This window comes from Periplaneta americana, chromosome 11, assembly GCF_040183065.1.
Source record: "Periplaneta americana isolate PAMFEO1 chromosome 11, P.americana_PAMFEO1_priV1, whole genome shotgun sequence".
Classification (NCBI taxonomy): domain Eukaryota; kingdom Metazoa; phylum Arthropoda; class Insecta; order Blattodea; family Blattidae; genus Periplaneta; species Periplaneta americana.
The window spans coordinates 163,267,434-163,292,091 of NC_091127.1; the positions used below are offsets into that span (position 1 = coordinate 163,267,434).

Sequence of the window (24,658 nt, forward strand, 5' to 3'; positions counted from 1 at the left end):
CATATTCTGTCGTATACTTCAGCGCTCCACGATTGTGTTCTGTTTGCAAATCACGTAAGCATAAGCATGAAAGTTGGAGTTCGCAAACTTTCATGTTAACGTCTAACGGTTATGTTAATGTCAGTGTTTACGTGAATCATTGTGAATGATCCCATTTGGTAACCTGACCGCAAACTTCTGTGTTTATGTTACGGTTATGTTTATTTTTCATTGTGAATGGGCCTTAAGTGTGAAAGGTGTACATGGATAGTAGCGTATTTATAAATAAATCAGTTCATTACAGTAAATCCAAAACTATAAACCAGCGAATAGGGATTATATAGAATGGACACTGAGCAAATTTTTCTGTTTTGCTTTTCTTTGTGCCGGCATTTAGCTCCACTTCGAAGCGTTAGAGATTATTGTAATCGAGCACATGCTGAGAGTTCCTCGATAATAATTGAATATAAGAGTTGAGACATAGGATCCAAACATCGCCTATCTTATTGCATAATCCAGTAACGCTTTGCTTCAAATAATTCGAGTTAACAGCTTCTCCTTATTTCTCAGTAACGAACTAATTGTAATAATAATTTTTTATGTTTTATATATAATAAATTAGGCCTATATTATAAAATAATATAATACATTATAAAATTATGTATCAAATTCGTTTAATATTCATGTACAATATATAGGCATATGGTTTTACTTCTCATAGGAGTTTCGTTTTTCCATTTTCAGTGCTATCAAATTATTACATAATTTTAATTGTTGATGGGGTAAACGTCTCAACTCTCATTATAAAAGAACTCTAGAGTCTAGACATTACAGATAATAACGGATTTATTATTTCATCGATCCAATTTATTTTAGTTGAGTACATAATGTATAATGTATCTAGATGTATTAATTGTATGTCTGTTATATTCCTCTGTGTCGACTGCTAGCTGGTGTGATTTCAGCGCCAACTCTAGGGGCGGGGGGGGACAGAAAGCTCAAGCTGGTTTGAAGGTCATTGAAATCAGTCCTGCTACATCAAAGGTACCGATGCGAAGTGTCCATACTTGTAATTCCCTATACGTTGTATAAACAAACCCCTCCAAAATCAAAAGTCAATTCGTTCACACCGTACTGTGGATGGGGGAATAGATATGGAGCTCACATGCTTTCTTGATCTCGACACGAGAGGGTCAGCACCACGTTCACCTTCTACTCCGGAAAGAACCGGTACTCAATTGGACATGGGACTCAGTACACACTTGAGCGTACCTGGAAGTTATGATGAGAAAAATTTCGCCACAACCCAGGCCCGAACCCGTGGCTATACCAACTGAATATTATAGAGTAATTAATTTGTCCTACAGAATAATATCTGTAATATTGACAATTAATATTTGAGGAGAAAAATTCGCTCCGGCGCCGGAGATCGAACCTATGTCCTTGGTTCTACGTACCAAGCGCTCTGACCACTGAGCTACGCCGAATTCAATCCATAGCACCGGATCGAACCTTCCTCCTTCAATGTTTCCCCTTTGTGGCCTGACTCCAAGTTAGGCATGTAGATGTCCAATGTCAACTGCCATTATACTAGAAGCGCACTTAGCTGACTTGTTAACTGCGGAATCCCGGCCAAACAAGTCACTGAGCTGAGTGCGCTCCTAATATAATGACAGTTGACATTGGACATAAACGTCAACATATATGCCTAACTTGGAGTCAGGCCACAAAGGGAAACATTGAAGAAGAAAGGTTCGATCCGGTGCTATGGATTGAATTCGGCGTAGCTCAGTGGTCAGAGCGCTTGGTACGTAGAACCAAGGACCCGGGTTCGATCCCCGGCGCCGGAGCGAATTTTTCTCCTCAAATATTAATATACCAATTGAGTTACTACCTACTGTTCACATATACAACATTCTCAAAATCAGTTTTAAAAGCGACAATCCTTCCTGAAAACAAGTGAAATTATTTAATTAAAAACTGTATATCGGTACTTACATAGAACTGTGTTTCATCCATAATGTTTGCTGTTCTCCGGGGAACGGTTGATGTTGCAAGGAACTCCAAATGTTTATAGGCAAACCATTTCGTTTGTTGGCTGTATTCCACTTCACCTGAAGCTTTGTATCTCTGGAGTTTCATTCTCTCTCGCTGAAACTGTCCTTTAATATTATGAAGCTTTCTTTCTACTTCCCCGGGCGACCTCTGGACAGTTTGTGCTATTGATGCCAGGGCATTCTTTTTCTTGATTCTGTTCTTATAGTCAGGATCTTTCGGATCCCACAACATCGGATATGACCTATACGCTTCAATAAGCGTTAAAACTTGTTGATTTGTCCACTCCATAACAGCGTCGCTAGGTAACACGCACAATATGTCGAGCGAGACTCGGCTAAGCGCATACGGAAGTTACAAGTTCTCGCTAGGCAAGCGACACGGGTAACCTGGTTACGAAACACAAATGCAAGTCACTGTAACTCAGTGCTGCCAACCTCTGAACCAAGACGATCGGTACGCGTTCTGTATCGTATCGCACTCATATGAATCACACGCAACGGATATTTTAAGTGCAGTGCGTTCACTGAAACGGCTCTACCTCATCGCCTCATCGGATTCCCCTACCAGCTGTTTGAAACATGACGTCGTACGCAGTGGCGGTGCGTCAATAAGAGCACAAGAGCACGTGAACACCTTGTTTCCATTAATGCACGACTAGTTTTATTATTTGATACCGTATTGACGTAGTGGGGATGTATAATATCAGAATCGAGTATTTTAAACTTCCCGTATCTTGCATAAACTTCTTATGTAAACTTGGCAACATCCGTTCACGTACAAGCCGTGCTCTTTTCGAGATGGTTACAGGAATTTCACGCATGCGCGGGAGAAAATTGTCTTTAGCTGGCCGCTTATGACTCGTCAAGAGCACAAAGCGTTAAGTGAACATGATGAGTATCTAACCTGCAGATGTCAGGTCCATCGATACCTATCGTTCACGTGCTATATCTCAAGGAGGAAATTTAATAGCCTGTAGATGTCAGCATCTGACTGTAGGAACGTTTACTTACGTGGAGTGTGTACAGTCCTGCTACGAGAGTGTAGTTTGTGAATTACTATACTTCAGTGTCGGCATAATAGCAGAGTCTGGCTTTCAAACACATGCTGGTTGACTGTGGTGGTGGTGGTATGAATTTAAGTATCTGTATGAGTGTATAATATTTAAGAATAATATTTACTCGCATGTATTTATAGTAATCTATGCGAGTGGGATTACAGTACTGGTATAGGCTATAGTGTATCAGTATGTTGTGAATCAAAATAGCCTATATTACTGAACACACGCGTTTGTAAATAACGAGACTGTGGTATGTATTCATTTTTAACAAACGTAAACAATGAACTCTGTTCAAGTAATTTTGAACAGTAAAGAACTGGGTAAACTGGCTTACCAAGAAAAATTGGAAATAAAACGACTGAGTTTCATTATTATTATTATTATTATTATTATTATTATTATTATTATTATTATTATTATATGTTGTTTTGAATTTATATACGGTTTTATTCGATAGTGAAACATTGGAATCATGTCATTTCATATCAGACGAAACGTACGATTTCAAATACTCTTCGATTTTGGAACCACAAAATTGTGAACACACATAATATATTATCACGAGCCGCCGCTGGTCGTACGATATTGACATTGCTGAAAACAGACGAGTTGAGGTTAGGTCTATTAATCATGATCGTTAGCGAATAAGAATTTGTAATTGCTTCATGCGTCTTAATTGAAAGAACGAAAGAAATATTGGTTACATAATATATTTGCAAGAAACGACTTGATTACTGTAATGGGAACGCCTCAAATTATATAATTCTTCGCAATTTTCTACACGCGAAATAAGTTTTCCGTCTGCCATTTTGGCGCGACACTGAACATGGCAGAACATAATAGTAACAGTTGACCAATTAAAATTGATTTATTAAAGAAGGCCATGATCGCACGCATCGGAAAAGTTGCCCATCCGAGAAACGTGGACGGATTTGCCGAGAGGCGATGCGTGCGATACGATGTAGTGAACGCGGTTACATAACAATTACAGTAAAGATAGTCTTTTTCCGATCCGTGCGATTCGTCCGATGAGTGCGATACGATGTAGTGAACGTTTACCTTAAGAGGACAGGTTTTATGTTCTCAGAACTGTACCGTATATGATGATTTCTTTTTGTCTGCATTCTCTTTTTTTTTTTAATTGGGCTATTTTACGACGCTTTATCAACATCTAGGTTATTTAGCGTCGAATGAAATGAAGGTGATAATGCCGGTGAAATGAGTCCGGGGTCCAGCACCGAAAGTTACCCAGCATTTGCTCGTATTGGGTCGAGGGAAAACTTCGGAAAAAACCTCAACCAGATAACTTGCCCCGACCGGGATTCGAATCCGGGCCACCTGATTTCGCGGCCAGACGCGCTGTACGTTACTCCACAGGTGTGGACTGCATTCTCTTGCCATTGGTACTATTTTAATGCACATCAGATTCATAGGAAGTAAATTACATGTGTTCGAAACCGGAAAGGTCTTTTGTCAGAATCCTGTTTATTACGATACAAGCTTGGAAAGTGCTTTTTACAAAATCGGGGAAAAGTTTGAAAATAACCAGAGCGAGGTTTTCAATTTCCGAGATTTTGCAATGCACTTCACAAGCGTGTATTGTACACATTTTTTGCACGATCATATTTTTAAAATTGAAAATACATACAACATATTTTGCATTGAAAATTTAGAGCAACATTATTCCAAAGCCTTCGCAAAACTGCACTGTAATAATAATAATAATAATGATAATAATAATAATAATAATAATAATGAGATAATTTAAGTATTTATTCTGTGATATATATAACCATTAAACATTGAGAAACCTGAAACAGCTATTATTGTTAAAAACAATTGTTAGAAAAATATTTCGTTAGTCTATTCTTAAATTGGTTTGATGTCTGACAGTCCCTGACATTACTCGGTAGGGAATTCCAAAGCCGAGGAACAGCCACTGTGAAAGAAGATGAATATGAGGATGTTCGGTGGGAGGGAATGGATAATATTGAGGAGTGTTGTGATCGTGTGTGTAGGTTGTGATGGGTGGATAAATTTTGAAAACCAAGTAACGATAAGTGCACTGTAATGGGTATATTTCAGTATAGCTTTAATAATAATAATAATAATAATAATAATAATAATTATTATTATTATTATTATTATTATTATTATTATTATTATTATTATTATTTATTTGGCTAAAGCAAGGAGATGCACTATCACCTTTACTTTTTAACTTTGCTCTAGAGTATGCCATTAGGAAAGTCCAGGATAACAGAGAGGGTTTGGAATTGAACGGGTTACATCAGCTGCTTGTCTATGCGGATGACGTGAATATGTTAGGAGAAAATCCACAAACGATTAGGGAAAACACGGGAATTTTACTGGAAGGAAGTAAAGAGATAGGTTTGGAAGTAAATTCCGAAAAGACAAAGTATATGATTATGTCTCGTGACCAGAATATTGTACGAAATGGAAATATAAAAATTGGAAATTTATCTTTGTTTTCACCTTGGATTTTTGCAGACGGCTTTTTGTTTTGGTCGCGGGGAAGTCGGCGAACACCATGACATCGATTGCCGTTTTGATTCCGGATCGAACTGGTAGCACCAGGTCTCATCTCCCGTGACGATGGTTTTCCGAAGCAATGGATCCTGGTCACACATGGAAATGAAATCACCAGAAGTTTCCATCCGTTTTGCTTTCTCTTGTCTGTGAGCTTGTGCGGCACAAATCAGGAGCAGATCTTCCGCTTACCCAAATCATCGCGGACGATGGTGTCCTTGCTAATGTCCAATTCCTCCGCAATCAATCTTAGAGTCAGTCGCCGATCTTGTGCCAGCATTTGTCGCACTTTGTCGATCATTTCTGGGGTTCTGCTTGTCGATGGCCGACCTGAACGTGGCTCATCCTCAATTGTTTCCTTCCCTTCACGGAAGCGTTTAAACCATTCTTAAACACATTTTCTGCTCACGACTTCCCTCCCGTACACCTGCACCAACATTCCATGTGTCTCCGTTGCAGTCTTCCCCAATTTGTACAGAACTTGATGTTTACACGTTGCTCCATTGCGCTGTGACACTTCCTCTCACACTGACTACGTTCAACTGGTCGCAGTCTGTTTACACTGCCAGTCACATGCATTGCATGCTGTGTATCGATTCTCCCCAAGTCTCTGAAGAACCATGCGCATGCGCCAAGTTGCCGTTCAGATATGACACCATTCACCGAACTTTTTAGACACACCACGTATATCTGATACATTAAATGGGGGAAAAAAAAACTGAGCCAGAAATTGAATTCGGGATCTTCAAGAGTACACACCAGGGCGCTTGCCCCATTTATTGTGATGTTGTTAGATGTTTCAGATTCCATTATGGTTTGAAAACATTCTAGCAATGGCTCCTTCTCATGAACAACATTTACTGTTCTTATTTTAAAACTCCATCTTGTTGCCCCAGCTGATGGAATTGTCTTTCAAACACATTAATTTAATACAGACTGTGTGGAGATCGAGAGAAGAAAGCAGGGATACTGGATACATTAACAAAAAAATATGCGAGCTTTGTAGGCTATTTTGTTTAGCGGCTCTTTCCATTATGAGATTCAACTGATGGGCACATTTCACATTTCACATTTCTCCTGAATTGTTAAGGTACTGAACTGAATACACTGTAAATATTGTACAGAATTAAACATTGTTGCACTTGTTATACTCACAACGTTAAAGAAAATGTATTTAAAACTGCGCGCTACTGACAAACTGCTGCAAATTTTGCAGCGCCTGGAAACTCTGGATTCAGGGCAAGGGGCTAGCAGGGGGAGGGGTAAAACTAACGCGCAAAGCTTCCGAGACGAGACTGGCAGCTCCAGGGGAGGAAGTGGCTTCACCCTACAGTCCTTGTCTCTGGTTTCGCACTGGCAGCACCAGGGGAGGAAGTGACTTCACTAACGATTGCGTGCATGTCAATGAGAGCGAAATTTTAAAAAAAATTCCAGCCGCTAAATAGAGACTGTATAATAAATGTATTTCACAACAAAAAACGAGACAAGAACCAAAATGTCTGGGGGTGCTGCAGCTCCGCAGCCCCCCTTCGAAAGCCGCCCCTGCTTAACGTACCTACATAGTAACTTTCTGTACTTATCTTATCATTAGTAAATAACAGAAATATCTTATGTCTTTTTTTTTTCTTCTACTTCATGGTTAGGCTGAAAAAAAAAGAACTAGAACAATTATTGGTCGATGCTTCTAGTATTATCTTTATCTTTTTTTGTATAAATTTTCTCACCAATCAGTTCTAGCATTTGCTAAAATCACCCAATTCCAGTCATTATAGCAACGTCACCCAACCTGCAATCTCGTTCTGTATTGTTACTATAAATTTCGAACACAAATAAATTCAGCTAAAATCTCAATCAACTGTGAACATACACCATGTTTTAAATTAGCCATTCAATAAATATATGCGCTCGAATACACACCCAGACCTACATCGGTATATATTTACTCTGTACAGTCAAAACGAATTTCTTGAACTCATCTCGTTTTTTAACGGATTATACGTTGCATGATGTATTAAAAACATACACTCTGCGGTACTTTTCATATTTCTGTATTGGATCAACTAACAACTGACTGAATAATCGATAGACTGAACGATTGGCTAGCTGACTTTATTGTACTGTATTGTATTTATATTCTATGGTATTCATTTATCGCTTCACAGCAAGAATATTATAGTCACAGTCTGGTTGAAATACATACAGAAGAGTTTTACAATATAGTCTACTAGTACAACACAATGGGTTAGTATCGATATTTAATACAAGCCAAAAATATTCATGAACCATTGTTGAAAGTCATAAATTTACCTACAGTTTAGAAGACGTGAGAAATAAGTACTTCTTTAATTTGGCCCTAAATAATCTAATGTTTTGAGTTTGATTTTTTATATCCATAGGGAGGCTATTAAAAATGTTTACTGACTTAATATAAATCACTCCTTTTTGATAGCATGATGGTCCACACCTGTGGAGTAACGGTTAACGCATCTGGCCGCGAAACCAGGTGGCCCGGGTTCGGTTCCCGGTCGGGACAAGTTACCTGGTTAAGGTTTTTTCCGGGGTTTTCCCTCAACCCAATATGAACAAATGCTGAGTAACTTTTGCTGCTGGACCCCGGACTCATTTCACCAGCATTATCACCTTCATCTCATTCAGACGCTAAATAACCTAAGATGTTGATAAAGCGTCGTAAAATAACCTGCTAAAATAAAAATAAAAAATAGCATGACAGACTTGCCAATGGAGTATAGAAGTCATTTTTTGACGAGTGAGGTATTTATGCTATGAACTGTTGAATTAGATAAAAAGTTTTCACGATTACATACGAGGAAGGTTATTAATGAAAACATATATAGACAAGCCATGGGCATTATTTGTAGTTTTTTGAAAATGGTCTTACACGATTCTCTGCATTTGGCAGCTACTACTATTCTGATTACTATTTTTTGTACTGTTACTACCGGTACTGTATTTGTAGAATTTCCCCAAAATATTTTTCCAAAACTCATTACCGAGTGGAAGTATGCAAAGTATATTGCTTTTTTTTTAAGGTATTGGTATTTACTACCTCTTGCATAGATCTAATAGCAAAAAAAGCTGAATTTAAGTAATGAAAATTCAATTAGACAGTCTCTGCTTATCTGTATTACAATTATAATTTATTGATGTCTTACATTAACGTTTTCGGTACCTCAGTGTACCATCTTCAGATGTATTTATGATACTAAATTTAAATTTAAACCTGGCCGATAGGTATATATGTTGTGGTCTTGGATAGTGTGTGTGTGTGTGTGTGTGTGAGTATACATACCATACCCATATATGTTTACAGTGGTTATACAGTGCAATTAAGGTAACGACTAGTTGCCCCAACGAAGTCACGATAAACATTAATAAAATTCACAGTGTTAAGTATTTAAATAACGTCATAGAACAATGACCACATGTTTTAATTGATCTTAATTGGTTGTTTTAACAATCGATAGTATGTAAGTGTTTTATGGTCCATATAACCACTGTAAACATATATGGGTATAGTATGTATATTCACACACACACTATCCAAGACCGCTACATAAGTACCTATTGGCCAGGTTTAAATTTAAATTTAGTATCATAAATACATCTGAAGATGGTACACTGAGGTACCGAAAACGTTAATGTAAGACATCAATAAATTATAATTGTAATACAGATAAGCAGAGACTGTCTAATTGAATTTTCATTACTTATTAGTCAGCTTATCGGAACAATCAATACAAGATGAAACTATGCTGAATTTAGTTTAGGAGTAATTTCTTTAATATAATTTTACCAATTTAACATATTATCGATTTGTAAGCCAAGAAATTTTGTGGTTGTTGCTGTTTCTGTTAGGGACCTGTTGTTAATTGAAGCGTTGGCTGGAACAGCGTTATAAGTTACATTTGGTAAAATTTACAGGAGCTGCAAAAATGTATATACGTACAACGTTGTTCTTATAGGGTAGCAAACTTTTGAGTGGACAAATTTCACGTACTGAATTGATGGACAGTTGCAAGCCAAAGAGTATAGCAAGGTAACATGACATAACAACATAATTACATGGAAACACTCCAAATGAAAATTTTGTAGCTTACAACGTTGTTCGAGCCGACGCTTCAATTACTGCGTTTGAAATTTGCGAGGTTGAATTTGGGCAGGATTTAAATTGGATTATATTAGATTTGTTATAATTTAATACTAATTTATTGGCTGAGAACCAACCACATATTTTGGGGAGAATTGTCTCTGTTGAAGATTGGAAGACGTGGAGTTATTGGCTGTAATTACTATATTTGTGTCGTCTTCAAATAATATAGGATGACCTACATCTTTTATTAGGAGGCAAGATCATTTATAAACACTAGAAAAAGTAAGGGACCTAAAATTGACCCTTGTGGAATTCCATTATTAATAGTTCTGCTTGTCGAAGCAGAATTCATAGTGGTATTGATTTCGACTTTCTGTTTCCTATCTATGAGATATGAGTGAAACCATTGGTGTGCAATGCCTTTAATTCCATAATAATCTAAATTTATCTAGCAGCATTTTATGATTTATACAGTTAAATGCTTTTGATAAATCACAGAAAATCTCCCCAATTTGGATTTTTTTTATTAATTGCCATTTATTTATTTGTTTATTTATTTGTTTACTTATTTATTTACTTACTTAATTAAATTAATAATTTTTTTGGTCTTAACATACATAGTACTATCTTATTATTAGTAAAAACAGAAATAACTCGTGTAATGTAATATTAATTGCACCAGTAACCATTATCTGATGATTTCTTGCAGATTACATGGCTGCCAATAGTAATTTATGTTCCTGCATTGGCATTCAATCAGGGTCAGTACCAGTAATGCTTTATACGTCTATACTGCATTAAATTTAAGAACCTTTTCCACTGCAAGTAAACTAATGTATCCCTTTCATTACAGTAACTGGAATTAATGTACACATAATAACTCCTGCTGTTTGTATTGTGTGCATCTTTTACACATGCGTGGTAAGTACTATTGGAAACCAAAATGTGTAAGATAATTTATGTAACATTTAATAAATACCAGTAGTGCATAAGCTCACTGTACACTCCTAATTTGTAGTGTTAATTATGTAAGCATGTGTGGCTTATAGTTGTTTCGGTGCTACTTGACACCAGTGGCGATTTCTCTTAAGGAGCACAGGAGCAGCGCACCACCTCTTCAAGTAACACATGTTTTTAAAGTTATATCAATGAGCTGCAGTAGACTATGTGAGCGACTTAATTCTTTTTATAATACTATGTAAAAATAACACTGCACGTGTACTGGTCTTGTTGACGCCTGGGACTTACGTTTACCGCTCGACACTTGCGGCACACTGTTCCATTGGAGCATGCGCAGTAGTAATGTTTCACTGACAGGCTTTGGAGCATGGGAGGGAGCCAGTACAGTGTGCATAGGAGGGATTAGGAGCACTTTCAGATATGTTCTCAAGCTGTCTGCAGTTGTTAGCTCGTTCCATCATAAATATTGCAATGAATAGTGTGCAAAATCTTTTAAATATGTAATTTTCTGTAAGATCTTTACACGAGAAGATAAAAATAGAGAAGATGGGTAGACGTACACAGGAATTAAAATTATAAGTGACAAAGAACAGTAATAGAGAAGTGAGAAGAAAATTCAACAGTCGGACTTACGAAAAATGGAATATACGGCTGCAATTTAAAAGACGCTGTATTTTGTTTAGCTTGCCTATTGTTCGGTGGTGAACATTCATTGACAAAAACAACTACGTTTTATGAATTTTACTTATTTTTCTGTTTGAATTTAGGACTGTGCTTAGTAACTAAATAATTTTGATTATCGTTCTGCAGGTATGATTGATTTGAAGCACATGAATGAAAGAATTAAAAAAGCACGATTCTTCAGCTGCACGCAACAATAATGTTAAATTAGCAGTGTTGGGTCAAACAAACATACAGACGTAATTGGATTCAATTAGACTGTCGAACTTCACAATGATAAATTTACCAAGAAGAGATATGTGCGTGCGGTTTTGTAGAGCATTTGAGTTGGCTTTAAGAGGTCACGATGACGGAGACTCATCTTTAAATGATAGTATTTTTCTTGACCTCATCAATTTTAGTTATGAATTAGACGCACTCTTAAGGAACATTTGGAAAGAGCAACAGTGTTTAAGGACACATCAAACACTATACAGAACGAAATCCTTCAAGCCATTTTGGATGTATGTCATGATGAGATTTCAAACAAATAAATAATGCTGCTGACTTTTTTAGCAGTTAAGGCTGATGAGACGACAGACGTATCGAATGCTTGTGAACGTGTGAACTGTGTTATAAAACGCAATATAGCGAAAACAATATTATTTACGGTGTGCTGCAATAGAAATTGAACACTTTACTTTGCTATTACTGGACCTACATAGGAAACTGATTAACTACAATTTCTTGACTAACAAAATTATGTAAATCTATACCTACATATGAGGCGTCTAGAATCAAAACCCGCCAAGTCCATCGAAGAAAAAAAATGAGATAAAGTTATTTTTCTGTGTATCTTCGCATGGCCAATCCGATGCTGGCATTATTTTTCTGCAATATCCGCCGGATTCCTCTGAAAATGCTGGATAAAAGTTAGGGTTAGTTTCAATATCCGCTGGATCCAACTGAATTTCGGCCATTGTTAGTTTCAAAAACCTCCAAGTCCCTGTCTGCCAATCAGGTTGTGGGACTGCTTTACCCAGCATTCCTCAGCTGTTCGATGTTGATTTATTATTTGTGTGGTTAAGCTCTTGTTAAACCTTATTAAGTTTAATTTCTACTCTAATAATATTCAGTGAAATGGTGGATAGAGTGAGTAGTGAGTTACAAAAATGTTCTTACCAATTAATAATTTATTACATAATTTTGTCGGTACTCCTCTTGTGCCCTCCTGCTAATACCAACTTGTAATAATGCTGTTGGCAGTAAATGGAAATCCAACAGTTTAATTTTGTTAGACATGAAGAAGTTCCATTCCGTTCCAGACATAATTTTAAGACGATCTGCATTGAAAGAACAGATAACAGTGCAAGATGAGTTTAACTATAGAACTGACACCGTTGTTGCAAAGGTAGTAACAAGAAAAAACAATAGAATTGAACGTGAAGAATAAGAAGACGAAGAAGAAACTGTTAATCTGGAGGAAGAGGAATGTGACAATATTGTGTAAAATTTGTATGAACTTAAAAAGTGCAACATATCTTCAAATTTATACTGCTGTTATGTTTAAAGCATGTGCATAATCATGCTTCAAGTCTGGGTTTCATTGCCTACATAATTTGTAAGGTTTAAGTTAAAATGTTTTCCTTTTTGACTCATTTTTAAGCTTAGAACTAATTCTCTTACTTTCAAAAGGCTCCAAATACACTTTTCAGTTTAAAAATCAGTTAGGTGCTAATTTAACCTCACGAATTTGTTAGTTTCAATGAAGGGGCAATCCTGTAATTTGTTTGAACGTATCTAATGATAATAAAATACTTGATGAAAGCATTGTTTATATCCCAAGAATGTTTATTTATAAGGAAACAGTTTTTTCCATTTTCCCACAAATTTTGTTTTATGGACTTGGAGGGTTTTGATTCTAGACGCCTCATATCATAAATGTTAATAGTTATGTCGTAATCTTAGCATGCAGGCTTTCACGGCCGGTGTCTAGTTGAAACAGAGCTTCCGGGCTAAGATGCCGTGGTCTACTGGTGCTGACATTACCAGATGTTTCGTCTACTTCTACGGCAGACATCTTCAGTGGTTAGGTATCCTCGGTCGAAGTCTTCTGCTCGGGATACCTGTAGCAACTGATCATCATCATTAGTTGCTACAGGTATCCCGAGCAGAAGACTTCGACCGAGGATACCTAACCACTGAAGATGTCTGCCGTAGAAGTAGACGAAACGTCTGGTAACGTCAGCACCAGTAGACCACGGCATCTTAGCCCGGAAGCTCTGTTTCAACAAGTTATGTCGTAGTTAGTACCTATGATGATGATGATGATGATGATGATGATGATGATGATGATGATGATGATGATGATGATGATGATGATGATAATAGGGTGTAATAATAATATGATAATCATAATCATAATAAATATTTGTGCACCACCAGGGTTATTTATCACCACACACCACTGCTTGACACCATCCTCAGAGCCTTCTGTGTCTCGGCGTCATCTCAACTTCACTTCCTGTTGTGTGGGTGCGTTTGTGTGCACACCCTAATCAAATTCTCAACACACAGATCAATTTCAAAACACACACTATTTGACTCATCTCTTCATTACACGAACGCACCCACACAACAGGCAGCAACTCATCAATATATCGGTACTGGTACTACTGTACATAGCAAGTACAGTTCCTGCTTGATACAGAAATATAGTTCAGGAATACTAAACAGGATAAAAAGACAATTTGTTCAAGAATGTAGATCATATTATAAATTGAAGTTCTATTGATACATGAGTTTTAAATTAATTTCTCTAAACAAATAAAATCTGTAATTGTACAGAATTCATATCATATCGTTACTCCTTGATATAAAATTATTCTTCCTAAACTTTAAAGGTTCAAACTATATTGTATTCATTAAAGCAGTGGTTTCCAACCTTTGAGAGACCGCGGCCCAATAAATTCTTTTTCTATAATACGAGGGCACGGTTTCAACAAAAGTATTTGTAAATACCTTTCCAATTTTTCTGAAATTTATATGCTTAACTAGCATAAGTATTAATAATTAAGTATGATTTGATCTTGAGACTTAGAGTATTGGTACACTATGGAAACAGTATGACATATTGACAAATAATTTAATCAGTCACTGAATTAATTAAATTTTGTAGTATATTGTAGTTTCTTCAAGCCAACACTATTAATTAATTAATGATAATTTTCACTGACATATTATCCCTTTCTGACCACCAACAACATACAACATTTATAATATTGACGATTGTATTACTAAATTCATTTTAATGGTGTTGGTTTCAAAAAGAAATGGCAATGGGAAGAATGATTGTGCACTGTAACTCACCACGGAAGTCAACTGAGCAGGAAAAGCAGCAAAAGAAAATCAATATGTAAGCTAGACATTTTCACACATATTACATAGGCCCTACCAAGTTTTTCATATGCAATGTATGTAATTTTATGTATAAAAATGAATGAATCTCTCAATACTAAACACTATTTTCAACACTAATTAATATTATAAATTTAGAAACGCAGCACATTAACACAGCAATAATTATAAGTTACGGTATTGAAAAAGACAATTTTAGTGCTTAGTTTGTCTAAATCAATCTCTGATAATTTTACGACATTTAAAGAGCATTCCAAAATATTTTTTTCTCAAAATGTTATATTAAGCACGTCATAAACCTGACATGCATTTTTAAGGATATACTTACCATATTTGAACTTAAAATTGACTAAGACCTACTAACAGATTTTACTACTATTGACATAACATTTATTAACAGACCAGTATTTATTGAATTTTTTCCTCTCTTTTTTGCAGGGTGGATTAAAAGCCGTTGTTTGGACTGATGTGGTTCAGACAATAATTATGTGCGGAGCCATAGTTTTGGTTGTTATTAAGGGGACAATGGATATAGGTGGTTTAAATGTTGTTTGGGAACGCAATTATGTTACTGGACGGATTGAATCTCCCAAGTAAGTACATTCTTATTCAAATAAGGAAAACACATCTTCTCTTCATGCATGATTTATCATTCTAAAACATCCAACGTTTTTATTTGATATTTTTATTTTTCATAACTAACAAGCAAACGTTCTTATGGGGGCAGATAAAAAAGTTAATTTATTTTCTTGCACAATGTTAATAATGTCGAAAGAAGAGCTTATACAAATTTTGGCCACTCGACCGCAATTACGAGGCCGTTCAGAAAGTGATTTTCCCTGGGGCCGTTTATAGAAAAAAGCAAAATTGCATGGAAATGTTTATTGAAACAGATACAGCAGTTGTTGCGCTATTTGTCAACATATCCCCCACTGGAATTGAGACATTTGTCATACCATAGGATCAATTTTTGTGTCGTAGAAGTCAACCGCCTCAGATCTGTAGCAGCGTTTGACTGCATCTGCTCCTTTCTCTGTGGATCCCATGACATGAGAAATGTCTCAATTTCGGTGGAAAATATGTCGAAAAATAGCTCAAGAATTTCTGTGTCCGTTCCGATAAATTTGTCCAATGAAATTGTGTTTTTTTTTCTGTTAGCGGCCCCTGGCGAACTTATTTTTTTACGGCCCTCGTAATTGCGGTCGAGTGGCCAAAATTTGTATAAGCACTTCTTTTGACATTATTAACATGGTGGAAGAAAAAAGTTTAACTTTTTTATCTGCCCCCTTCAGAACGTTTGCTTGTAAGTTCCTCCATCACCAAACTACACTAGCCAACACTGCCATCGGTACCGGTACTATAATTATTGCCATTACCATCACTAATAACGTTGCCGTCACCACCACCATCACCATTAAAATTCTCAAGTCACTGTTACTCCTACTATTACCTGTAACTTACCATTATTTTTTAATTTTAATAACACTGTTGTCTGATTTCTATTAGCTGGGATATAAACCCATTCACTAGACACACTGTATGGGTGTTGGTCGTAGGAGGATGTGTGCACTGGCTGCAGGGTAGTGCAATCAATCAGTACCAGTTACAGAGATATTTGGCACTGCCTACTCTCAACAGTGCTAAGCAGTAAGTTATACTGAAGTCTGATAAAAAAAGTTCATACGCTTTGCCTACTCATATGAGTGTATGAATTATTGAATTACAAGAAGCTTTTTCTTTAATAATTTGTGCATAGTTTAAATGTTGCAACATAATTAATGCTTATTGAGCTCTATATTTAGTTGAGGGGAATAGTAATAGTTAAGTGACTATATTGAAGTCCTCTTTTTATATTTGATATACATGTAGCATGTCATGCATGTGCAAAATATTGCTTGGGCACGCGAAATGATGGAGAATCTACTGCTAGTCAATTTATAATTCCACTGTCTTTTCAAGAAATGAAGAATTTAAAGACTTTCAAGTATACTGCATCATGTTCTTTATTGTGTGACATTTTATTTTGTTATATATCATGATTACACATTCTTAACATTTTTATCACTTAAAATTTTAAATTTTTATTTATGCAATCTTAGCATTAAAACACGCTTGTTATGACGCTATAAATAGTGCACAATTGACCTAATTCTGGCACTGGTACCAGAAAAGGTTACCTAGCAACTAGTATTCCATGAAGTCATCACCGCCTTCACAACACAATTTTATACAACGTACCTACTATAAGAAAATGCTTCAAAACAACAAATAACATTGTCTTAGAAATAGTTACTTAGCAACGATGCAATATATTACGATATAATACAGTACTGATGTCTCTACTACGTCATAGCATTACATTTTGTAAATTTATAATAGTTTTTTTAAATATTTTAATGCTAGAATAGCATAAAACGTTGTATATAACATAAGTTATAATCTTCATTATAAACACTTGTGAAAATACGTTCATGCGCTAAAGATTCACTCATGCCACAATTACCATAAATTACACATAAAGTATAGTATAGTACAGTATAGTATAGTATACTATAGTATAGTATAGTATAGTATAGTATAGTATAGTATAGTATTTATTAGCTGTCGTTATAGCAAAAGCTAATGACATTGTCAAATTACAAGTGTGAAATTATCGTACTAAAATGAAAAATGTTCTATTACACCACTAAAAATGAAACAAAATGATCACAAATACTCCTTAGAGTTTACAATTGAGAGTCAATGTTATCAAAAAAATAGGTTAATATCTAGATGAAAACTGCAACACACTGATCACAAATATTATTTGATAGGCTCTGTTTATACACAATAAAACAAGAATTAACAACAATTTTATGATTTCAGAACGGCCCCGAGGTTCACTCAGCCTCCTATAAAATTGAGTACCGGGTCTTTCCCGGGGGTAAAAGGCGGTCAGAGCGTGGTGCCGACCACACCACCTCATTCTAGTGCCGAGGTCATGGAAAGCATGGGGCTCTACCTCCATGCCCCCCAAGTGCCTTCATGACATGTTACGGGGTTACCTTTACCTTTTTTACCTAATATATTACAAAATAATAATAAAACTCAGAGACAGAAACCTAAAAAATATCTACAGCTTGATTTTCTAACTCAAAATATTCTTGCACAGAATAGAATGGGTTTCTAAGAAGCCACGTTTTCACTTTGCCTTTGAATATGTCTAGTGGCACTTCCTGTGCTTCCTGTGGTAACATGTTGAACATTTTACAGCCCAACATGTTAGGACTACTTTTAACTTTGGATAGTCTGCAAAATGGTATGTCCAGTTTTTCTTTATTACCATACGAGTATTATATTCATGTTTATCCATCCTGCTGGTGAAGCCATAAAGATTTTTCTTGGTGTAAAGAAGGTGTTCCAGAATATATTCATTAACAACTGTTAAGATGGACTCCTGTGGTTTACAATGTGATTTGCTTGGTACTTTGTGATAATTCTTATTGCTTTCTTCTGAATCAGTAGGACTTCAATAAGTTTATTACTGTTCCCCACACCAGGATTCCATACTTCAATATGCTATGAAAAAAAGCAAAATAAACACTTCTTAGGTACTGCCCGGGTTTTTTTTTTCTAATTACTCTTAAGAGGTACAGGACTCTGGATAGTCTCCGAGAGATATATTCAATGTGGCAATCCCAGGTTAGTTTTCTATCAAGATACATACCAAGTAATTTTACTGTCTTTTCTTCAGACCCTTCTTCTTTTTTTCAATGTCAAAATTAATTTTTGAGTCTTCTCTTCGTTTAAAATTAACTTATTTGCTCTAAACCATTCTGCTGCTTCCACAACTGTATGTGAGTAGCTTAATATCAAAGGCGGACATCTGACCTTCAGATGAAATTTAGATAATGTGCATTCTTATACATTTTTTCATGCTTTTTTCAGTTATGGCGAAACTATATACAAACTCTAACACTACATTTATAAAAATACATTGTTTTAAAATACTACAAAGAACGCTGTGAAACAAAAAAGTGCCTCTAGATCAAAACTATGGAGACGACAGATGTCCGTCTTTGATATTAAACTACTCATGTAAATAATAATGTAAATAATAGGTGTATTTAGTAGGAATGAAGTTCTGGTAGTAATCTCTAGCATAATTTGATAAACACTATCTGTATGTTTGAAGTAATTCCTCTCCAACATATCATTGATGTATTATAATTAAAATTAAATTTCTCTGTTCTATCATTTGCATGAATATTAATTTGCCAACAGCTTCAGCATGGACCCAACAGTACGACATTCTGTAATGTCACTGACAGTAGGAGGTGGATTCTATTATCTCATGCTAATTGGCGTGGCTCAGGATCAGATGCAGCGTTACCTTACTCTTCCTACAGTGCATGCTGGTAGAATGTAAGTCTTACTGTGCTTCAAGAAAGTGAGGCCTTGTGCATGGTTTTATAGCTGCATAATATTACATTCTGTTTTACCGTTAATTAACCTTGTAATAATTGCTTTCAGAAATAGATTCAGAACTCTGAAACTCAATAGATGTGTCCAAAAATATATTCCAAATAAACATTTGGAATGTTAAATATTGATAATTGATTAAATGGCGATCTTACTCGTGTTAATTGTGTAAGCATGTGCGGCTTACAGCTGTTTCGGTGCTTCTTCACACCATCCTCAGAGCCTACTAGATCTCGGCGTCATCTCGAACTTCGCTGCCTGTTGTGTGGGCTATACAGGTATACAGGCGTATACAAACTCACATGCAATAGTTGTGACAGTTTCTACATTGGACAGACAGGCAGATCATTCCAAACTCGATACAAAGAACACATTAAAGCAATAACCAGAGGACACAATACATCTACATATGCCGAACACGTAACTAATGCTAACCACACATACAATAACATAAATACAGACATACAAATCCTACACATACAACCCAAGAACCAAAAACTCAACACACTAGAACAATATGAAATATACAGACACACTAAAACACACCCCGATCAAATTCTCAACACACAGATCAATTTCAGTACACACACACTATTTGACACCACATTTCAACACTTTTCAACAATCGAACGCACCCACACAACAGGCAGCGAAGTTCGAGATGACGCCGAGATCTAGTAGGCTCTGAGGATGTGTGAAGAAGCACCGAAACAGCTGTAAGCCGCACATGCTTACACAATTAACACGAGTAAGATCGCCATTTAACCAATTATTTATTAATTGATTAACTAATGGACTTACTCGTGTTAATTATGAGAGATTTGTGCGGCTTACAGCTGTTTCAGTGCTTCATGCACCATCCTCAGAGCCTACTGGATCATGGCGTCATCTCGAACGTCTCTGCCTGTTATGTGGGTGTGTTTGATAGTTGAAAGGTGTTGAAGAGTGGAGTCAAATAGTGTGTGTGTACTGAAATTGACCTGTGTGTTGAGAATTTGATCGGGGTGTGTTTTAGTGTATTTGTATATTTCGTATTGTTCTAATGTGTTGAGTTTTTGGTTCTTGGGTTGTATATGTATTATTTATATTCAAGTGTTAAAAGTAGTGTACGAAAGATTCAACATGGGTTAAATATTGTTTATATTTTCTGATGTCTTTTGAAATCTGTATCGACACTACAAAATCTTTGCTGAAATTAGCCAAGAAACAGTTTTATGTTTTGCTAAATTTTCTTCAACAGTCCTGTTAAATAATATTTACTTCTTCTTTGGTTCTACAACTGGGTTCCAGCGTTGATCACCCCAACGATGCTTTTCCATGTCCTTCGATCTAACACCTTTGTTTTCCATTATCTAACACCTGCTGCTATTACATCCTTCTCCACTTCATCCAGCCATCTTAGCTGAGGTCTCCCTACTGGTATTTTTCTGGTGCCAAAAGGTATAGTGAGAATCAATTTCTTGCAAGGATCATTTTCATCCCTCCTACAGATATGGCTCAGCCACCTGACTCTCCTAGCTTTAATTTCTCTGCAAACATCTGGTTCTTTAAACAGTTGGTATAATTCATAGTTATACCTTTTCCTCCAACTGCCCTCATCATTTACTGGTCTGTATATCGTCCTCAGAATCTTTCTCTCACATATACTCAACCTACAATTGTCGGCACTGCCAACTGCCCAGGTTTCAGATTCATAAAGCAAGACTGGTCTTATTAATGTTTTATATAATTTGCACTTAGTGCTGAGGCTGACATCATGTGATCTTAACTGTTTTTAGAGTCCATAATAGCATCTATTTGCTGTTGGATTTCTGCACTCACATTATTATCTGAGGTAACTAGTGAACCTATTTACTTAAAATAATATTTACAACATATTAGAATATTTTTGGCAATCACAAGACATGTATCTAATATCCTACAAGACTAAGTCAGACTTAGTAAAATCCAGAAAAATTTTTACAAGAGTAAAATAAAATGACTTTCCATTGAGGCACTTTCAATGACTATTTTAAATCTTTGTTCAGACACTGTCCTTGTTTAGAGATGATGTTGTTGTTGTTGTTTCAGTCAACTGTCCGAAGACAGGTTGGAACCTCATAAGTGACTCCAATAATGCACCACTCATGAGGCAACTAAGCCAGAAGATAATATGAGAGTACAGTGGCCAGTTCCTCTCTCTCTCTCTTTCTCTCTCTCTGTCTCTCTCTCTCTCTCTCTCTCTCTCTGTTGCATACAATGCTGCATAGTAACATACCTACTTCACTAATCAGACTAAAAAAAGTAATATTTTGTTGGCTCTTTTAGTAAGTCTAGTATTTGGAACTTCTATGTTAAATTTGTTATAACGAGAGTTAGGATTCGTATGTAGTAATAGCTAATATTTTTAGTCTATATAGTTTACAAACATGCAAGCCATGCCCCCCACTCCTCATACTGGTCATTCTTGTCATTCAGTACTTCCATTAGTTAGCGCTAAGGGTCTTTAATCCTCTTAACCACCACTTACAAAACAGCGAGGGTTTAAAAGCTGCATTGTCTGGTCCTTGTGATTTTCCTACATTTCGAATCTTGTCAACCAGGCTTAAAACCTTCTTAACCGGCATCACATCGACTCAACTATACTCGGCGTCATTCTTAACTCATACTACATATAAATCCTAGCTCTAGTTATAACGCTTAATTTACATGTAAGTTACTGTACTTATACAGACATACATATATATTTACATTACGTTTAAGCACAGAAAATTCTATTAGTATACGGTTCCAGAAAGTCATAAATAATAAAATAATCAAGTAAATTTAACTTACTAATAGGTTATTACTAACTAAATAAACTTACATTTACTGTATATTTAATCTAATAAACTATTTCATTTTCTTTTTAAATTGACATAATTTCGGTATAGGTTTTATTTATATTCGCAGGGGGTTATTACAATAGTTAGAACCTGTGTGTAATAAAGATCTAATGTCATATTTGGTAGAATGGTATCAATTTTATGTTATTTTTTGTCTAGTTATTCTAGTACAATGATTATGAATTTCGAAGTTAAGTTGGAATTTGAGATTTAAGTGAGTAAGTTTATTTAAAATTGTTATATACAAAACACATTAATGATCCATGTTGAATCTTTCGTACACTACTTTTAACACTTGAATATTAATAATTGATTAAATGGCGATCTTACTCGTGTTAATTATGTAAGCATGTGCGGCTTACAGCCTCAGAGGCCCTGAGGATGGTGTTCAATAGCACCGAAACAGCTATTGAACACCATCCTCAGGGCCTCTGAGGCTGTAAGCCGCACATGCTTACATAATTAACACGAGTAAGATCGCCATTTAATCAATTATTTACATTAATGATATTTTTGCTAATATTTTAATAAATGGTATTTTAGTACCATATTCAAATATAATTCTCTGTTTGAAGTTACATATAGAGTCCCATATAAGATTTTAATTCCTCTCCTTTGTAGGTCTGATACTTTAAATTCTTCACTTAACATGTCTCGCAAATCGGACTCAGATGAGTAAAATGGAACTGATCAAGACATCGTATAAGTTCCTTACTTGTTCCTTTCTTAGCATATGCATGACATCTGTGACTGGGATAATTTTCTTCTTGTTATGAATTACACTATTCTATAGGTCAGCTATAATTAAATTTTAACACATTATTATTAGCTACTTTGTCTATGCAGATGATGTGAATATTAGGGAAAACTATTAGGGAAAACACGGGAATTTTACTTGAAGCAAGTAAAGAGATAGGTTTGGAAGTAAATCCCGAAAAGACAAAGTATATGATTAAGTCTCGTGACCAGAATATTGTACGAAATGGAAATATAAACATTGGAAATTTAGCCTTTGAAAAGATGGAAAAATTCAAATATTTTGGAGCAACAGTAAAAAAATCTAAATGACACTCGAGAGGAAATTAAACCCAGAATAAATATAGGAAATGCCTGTTATTATTCGGTTGAGAAGCTTTTGTCATCCAGTCTGCTCTCAAAATAGCTGAAAGTTAGAATTTATAAAACAGTTATATTACCGGTTGTTCTGTATGATTGAGAAACTTGGACTCTCACTTTGAGAGAGGAAAAGAGATTAAGAATGTTTCAGAATAAGGTGCTTAGGAAAATATTTGGGCTAAAAGGGATGAAGTTACAGGAGAATGGAGAAAGTTACATAACGCAGAACTGCATGCATTGTATTCTTCACCTGACATAATAAGGAACATTAAATCTAGACGTTTGAGAAGGGCAGGGCATGTAGCACGTATGGGAGAAAACCTTTGGGAAGGCCAAGACATAGATGGGAGGATAATACAAAAATGGTTTTGAGGGAAGTGGGATATGATTGGAGAGACTGGATTAATCTTGCTCAGGATAGGGATCGATGGCGGGCTTATGTGAGGGCAGCAATGAACCTCTGGGTTCCTTAAAAGCCATTTTGTAAGTAAGTATTATTAGTTACTTTATATGAAAAAATGTAAACGTAATTGTCAAAAAACATATCTTCTCATTCTTTAATTAAATCTTAACTAATTACACTAATTACAGCAAAAGAAGTCACATTTAAAAAATGAGGGTTAAGCCCTTTTATCTAAACACTATCGATATACTTAAACGTGTTTACAAATTGTTTCAGTGCCTTGTGGACATTCGTTGTGGGATCACTAGGCATCATATTATTATGCAGCTACAGTGGGCTACTAATCTATGCAACCTATTATGACTGTGATCCTCTTACAACCAAGGTAGGTACTGGTATGAGAAAAACAACACATTTACGAACTTTTATGCACATAGACGGTAGACACTAGCCAGCAGTTTTTACTTTCTTAGTAAAATAGTTTATATTTAAAATTTATAACTTTAAACGTAATTATATAGCAAGTGAATTTGAAAGATATATTTCTTTCAGGTGCTGCAATGTACAGTACATTTCTCTTAATTTAAAATTCAGTCATCGCTCTTCTATGTCCAGCAAAATTAAATTAATATTGCGCAGTACACTGCTTATATATGCATTTTTCTGTAATGCCTTACAAATTCGCACTTATATAATTTAACCTAATTAATTTATGTTGTGGGGGGAAACATGCCTGTATACAACTTATTAAACATTAAATCAATAATAGGTCTAGTGCAGGCTGCAGAACTGTAGCTCTTGATAGCGTCTGCTATACTCCCCTTTCTTACTCCACCCACCTTTTCTACCAGTGCGGTCATGACGTTCTAGTTACACTTGGCTGCATTAACATTCATTCGCGGCGGCTGGTATACAATACGCTATCAAGAATTACAAATGAACAGATAATACAATTTTTAGGAACATACCTTTAGAAAATAAGAGAAAAATGAATGAGGGAAATAAATAAATTAAAAGATATG

General features: G+C 35.7%; 2 protein-coding genes across 5 annotated transcripts in view; one reads left to right on the plus strand and one right to left on the minus strand.

The window, feature by feature from the left end:
- Nucleotides 1-2,408, minus strand: part of LOC138709543 (uncharacterized) — an 87,812-nt gene extending 85,404 nt beyond the window's left edge. The window contains exon 1 of the mRNA XM_069840386.1: nt 1,978-2,408. Coding sequence (XP_069696487.1) covers nt 1,978-2,325 — 348 coding nt within the window. The 5' untranslated portion in view covers nt 2,326-2,408. The remainder of the gene's footprint in view (nt 1-1,977) is intronic.
- The window catches only part of LOC138709542 (sodium-coupled monocarboxylate transporter 1-like), a 74,243-nt gene that overhangs the window by 26,997 nt on the left and 22,588 nt on the right, over nt 1-24,658 (plus strand). For 2 of the 4 annotated variants that reach the window (XM_069840382.1, XM_069840381.1), the window contains exons 5-10: nt 10,465-10,516; nt 10,609-10,676; nt 15,231-15,385; nt 16,299-16,439; nt 19,056-19,196; nt 23,913-24,021. In XM_069840382.1, the coding sequence (XP_069696483.1) occupies nt 10,465-10,516; nt 10,609-10,676; nt 15,231-15,385; nt 16,299-16,439; nt 19,056-19,196; nt 23,913-24,021 (666 nt within the window). The remainder of the gene's footprint in view (nt 1-10,464; nt 10,517-10,608; nt 10,677-15,230; nt 15,386-16,298; nt 16,440-19,055; nt 19,197-23,912; nt 24,022-24,658) is intronic. The other 2 variants (XM_069840383.1, XM_069840384.1) reach the window with 2 other exon arrangements.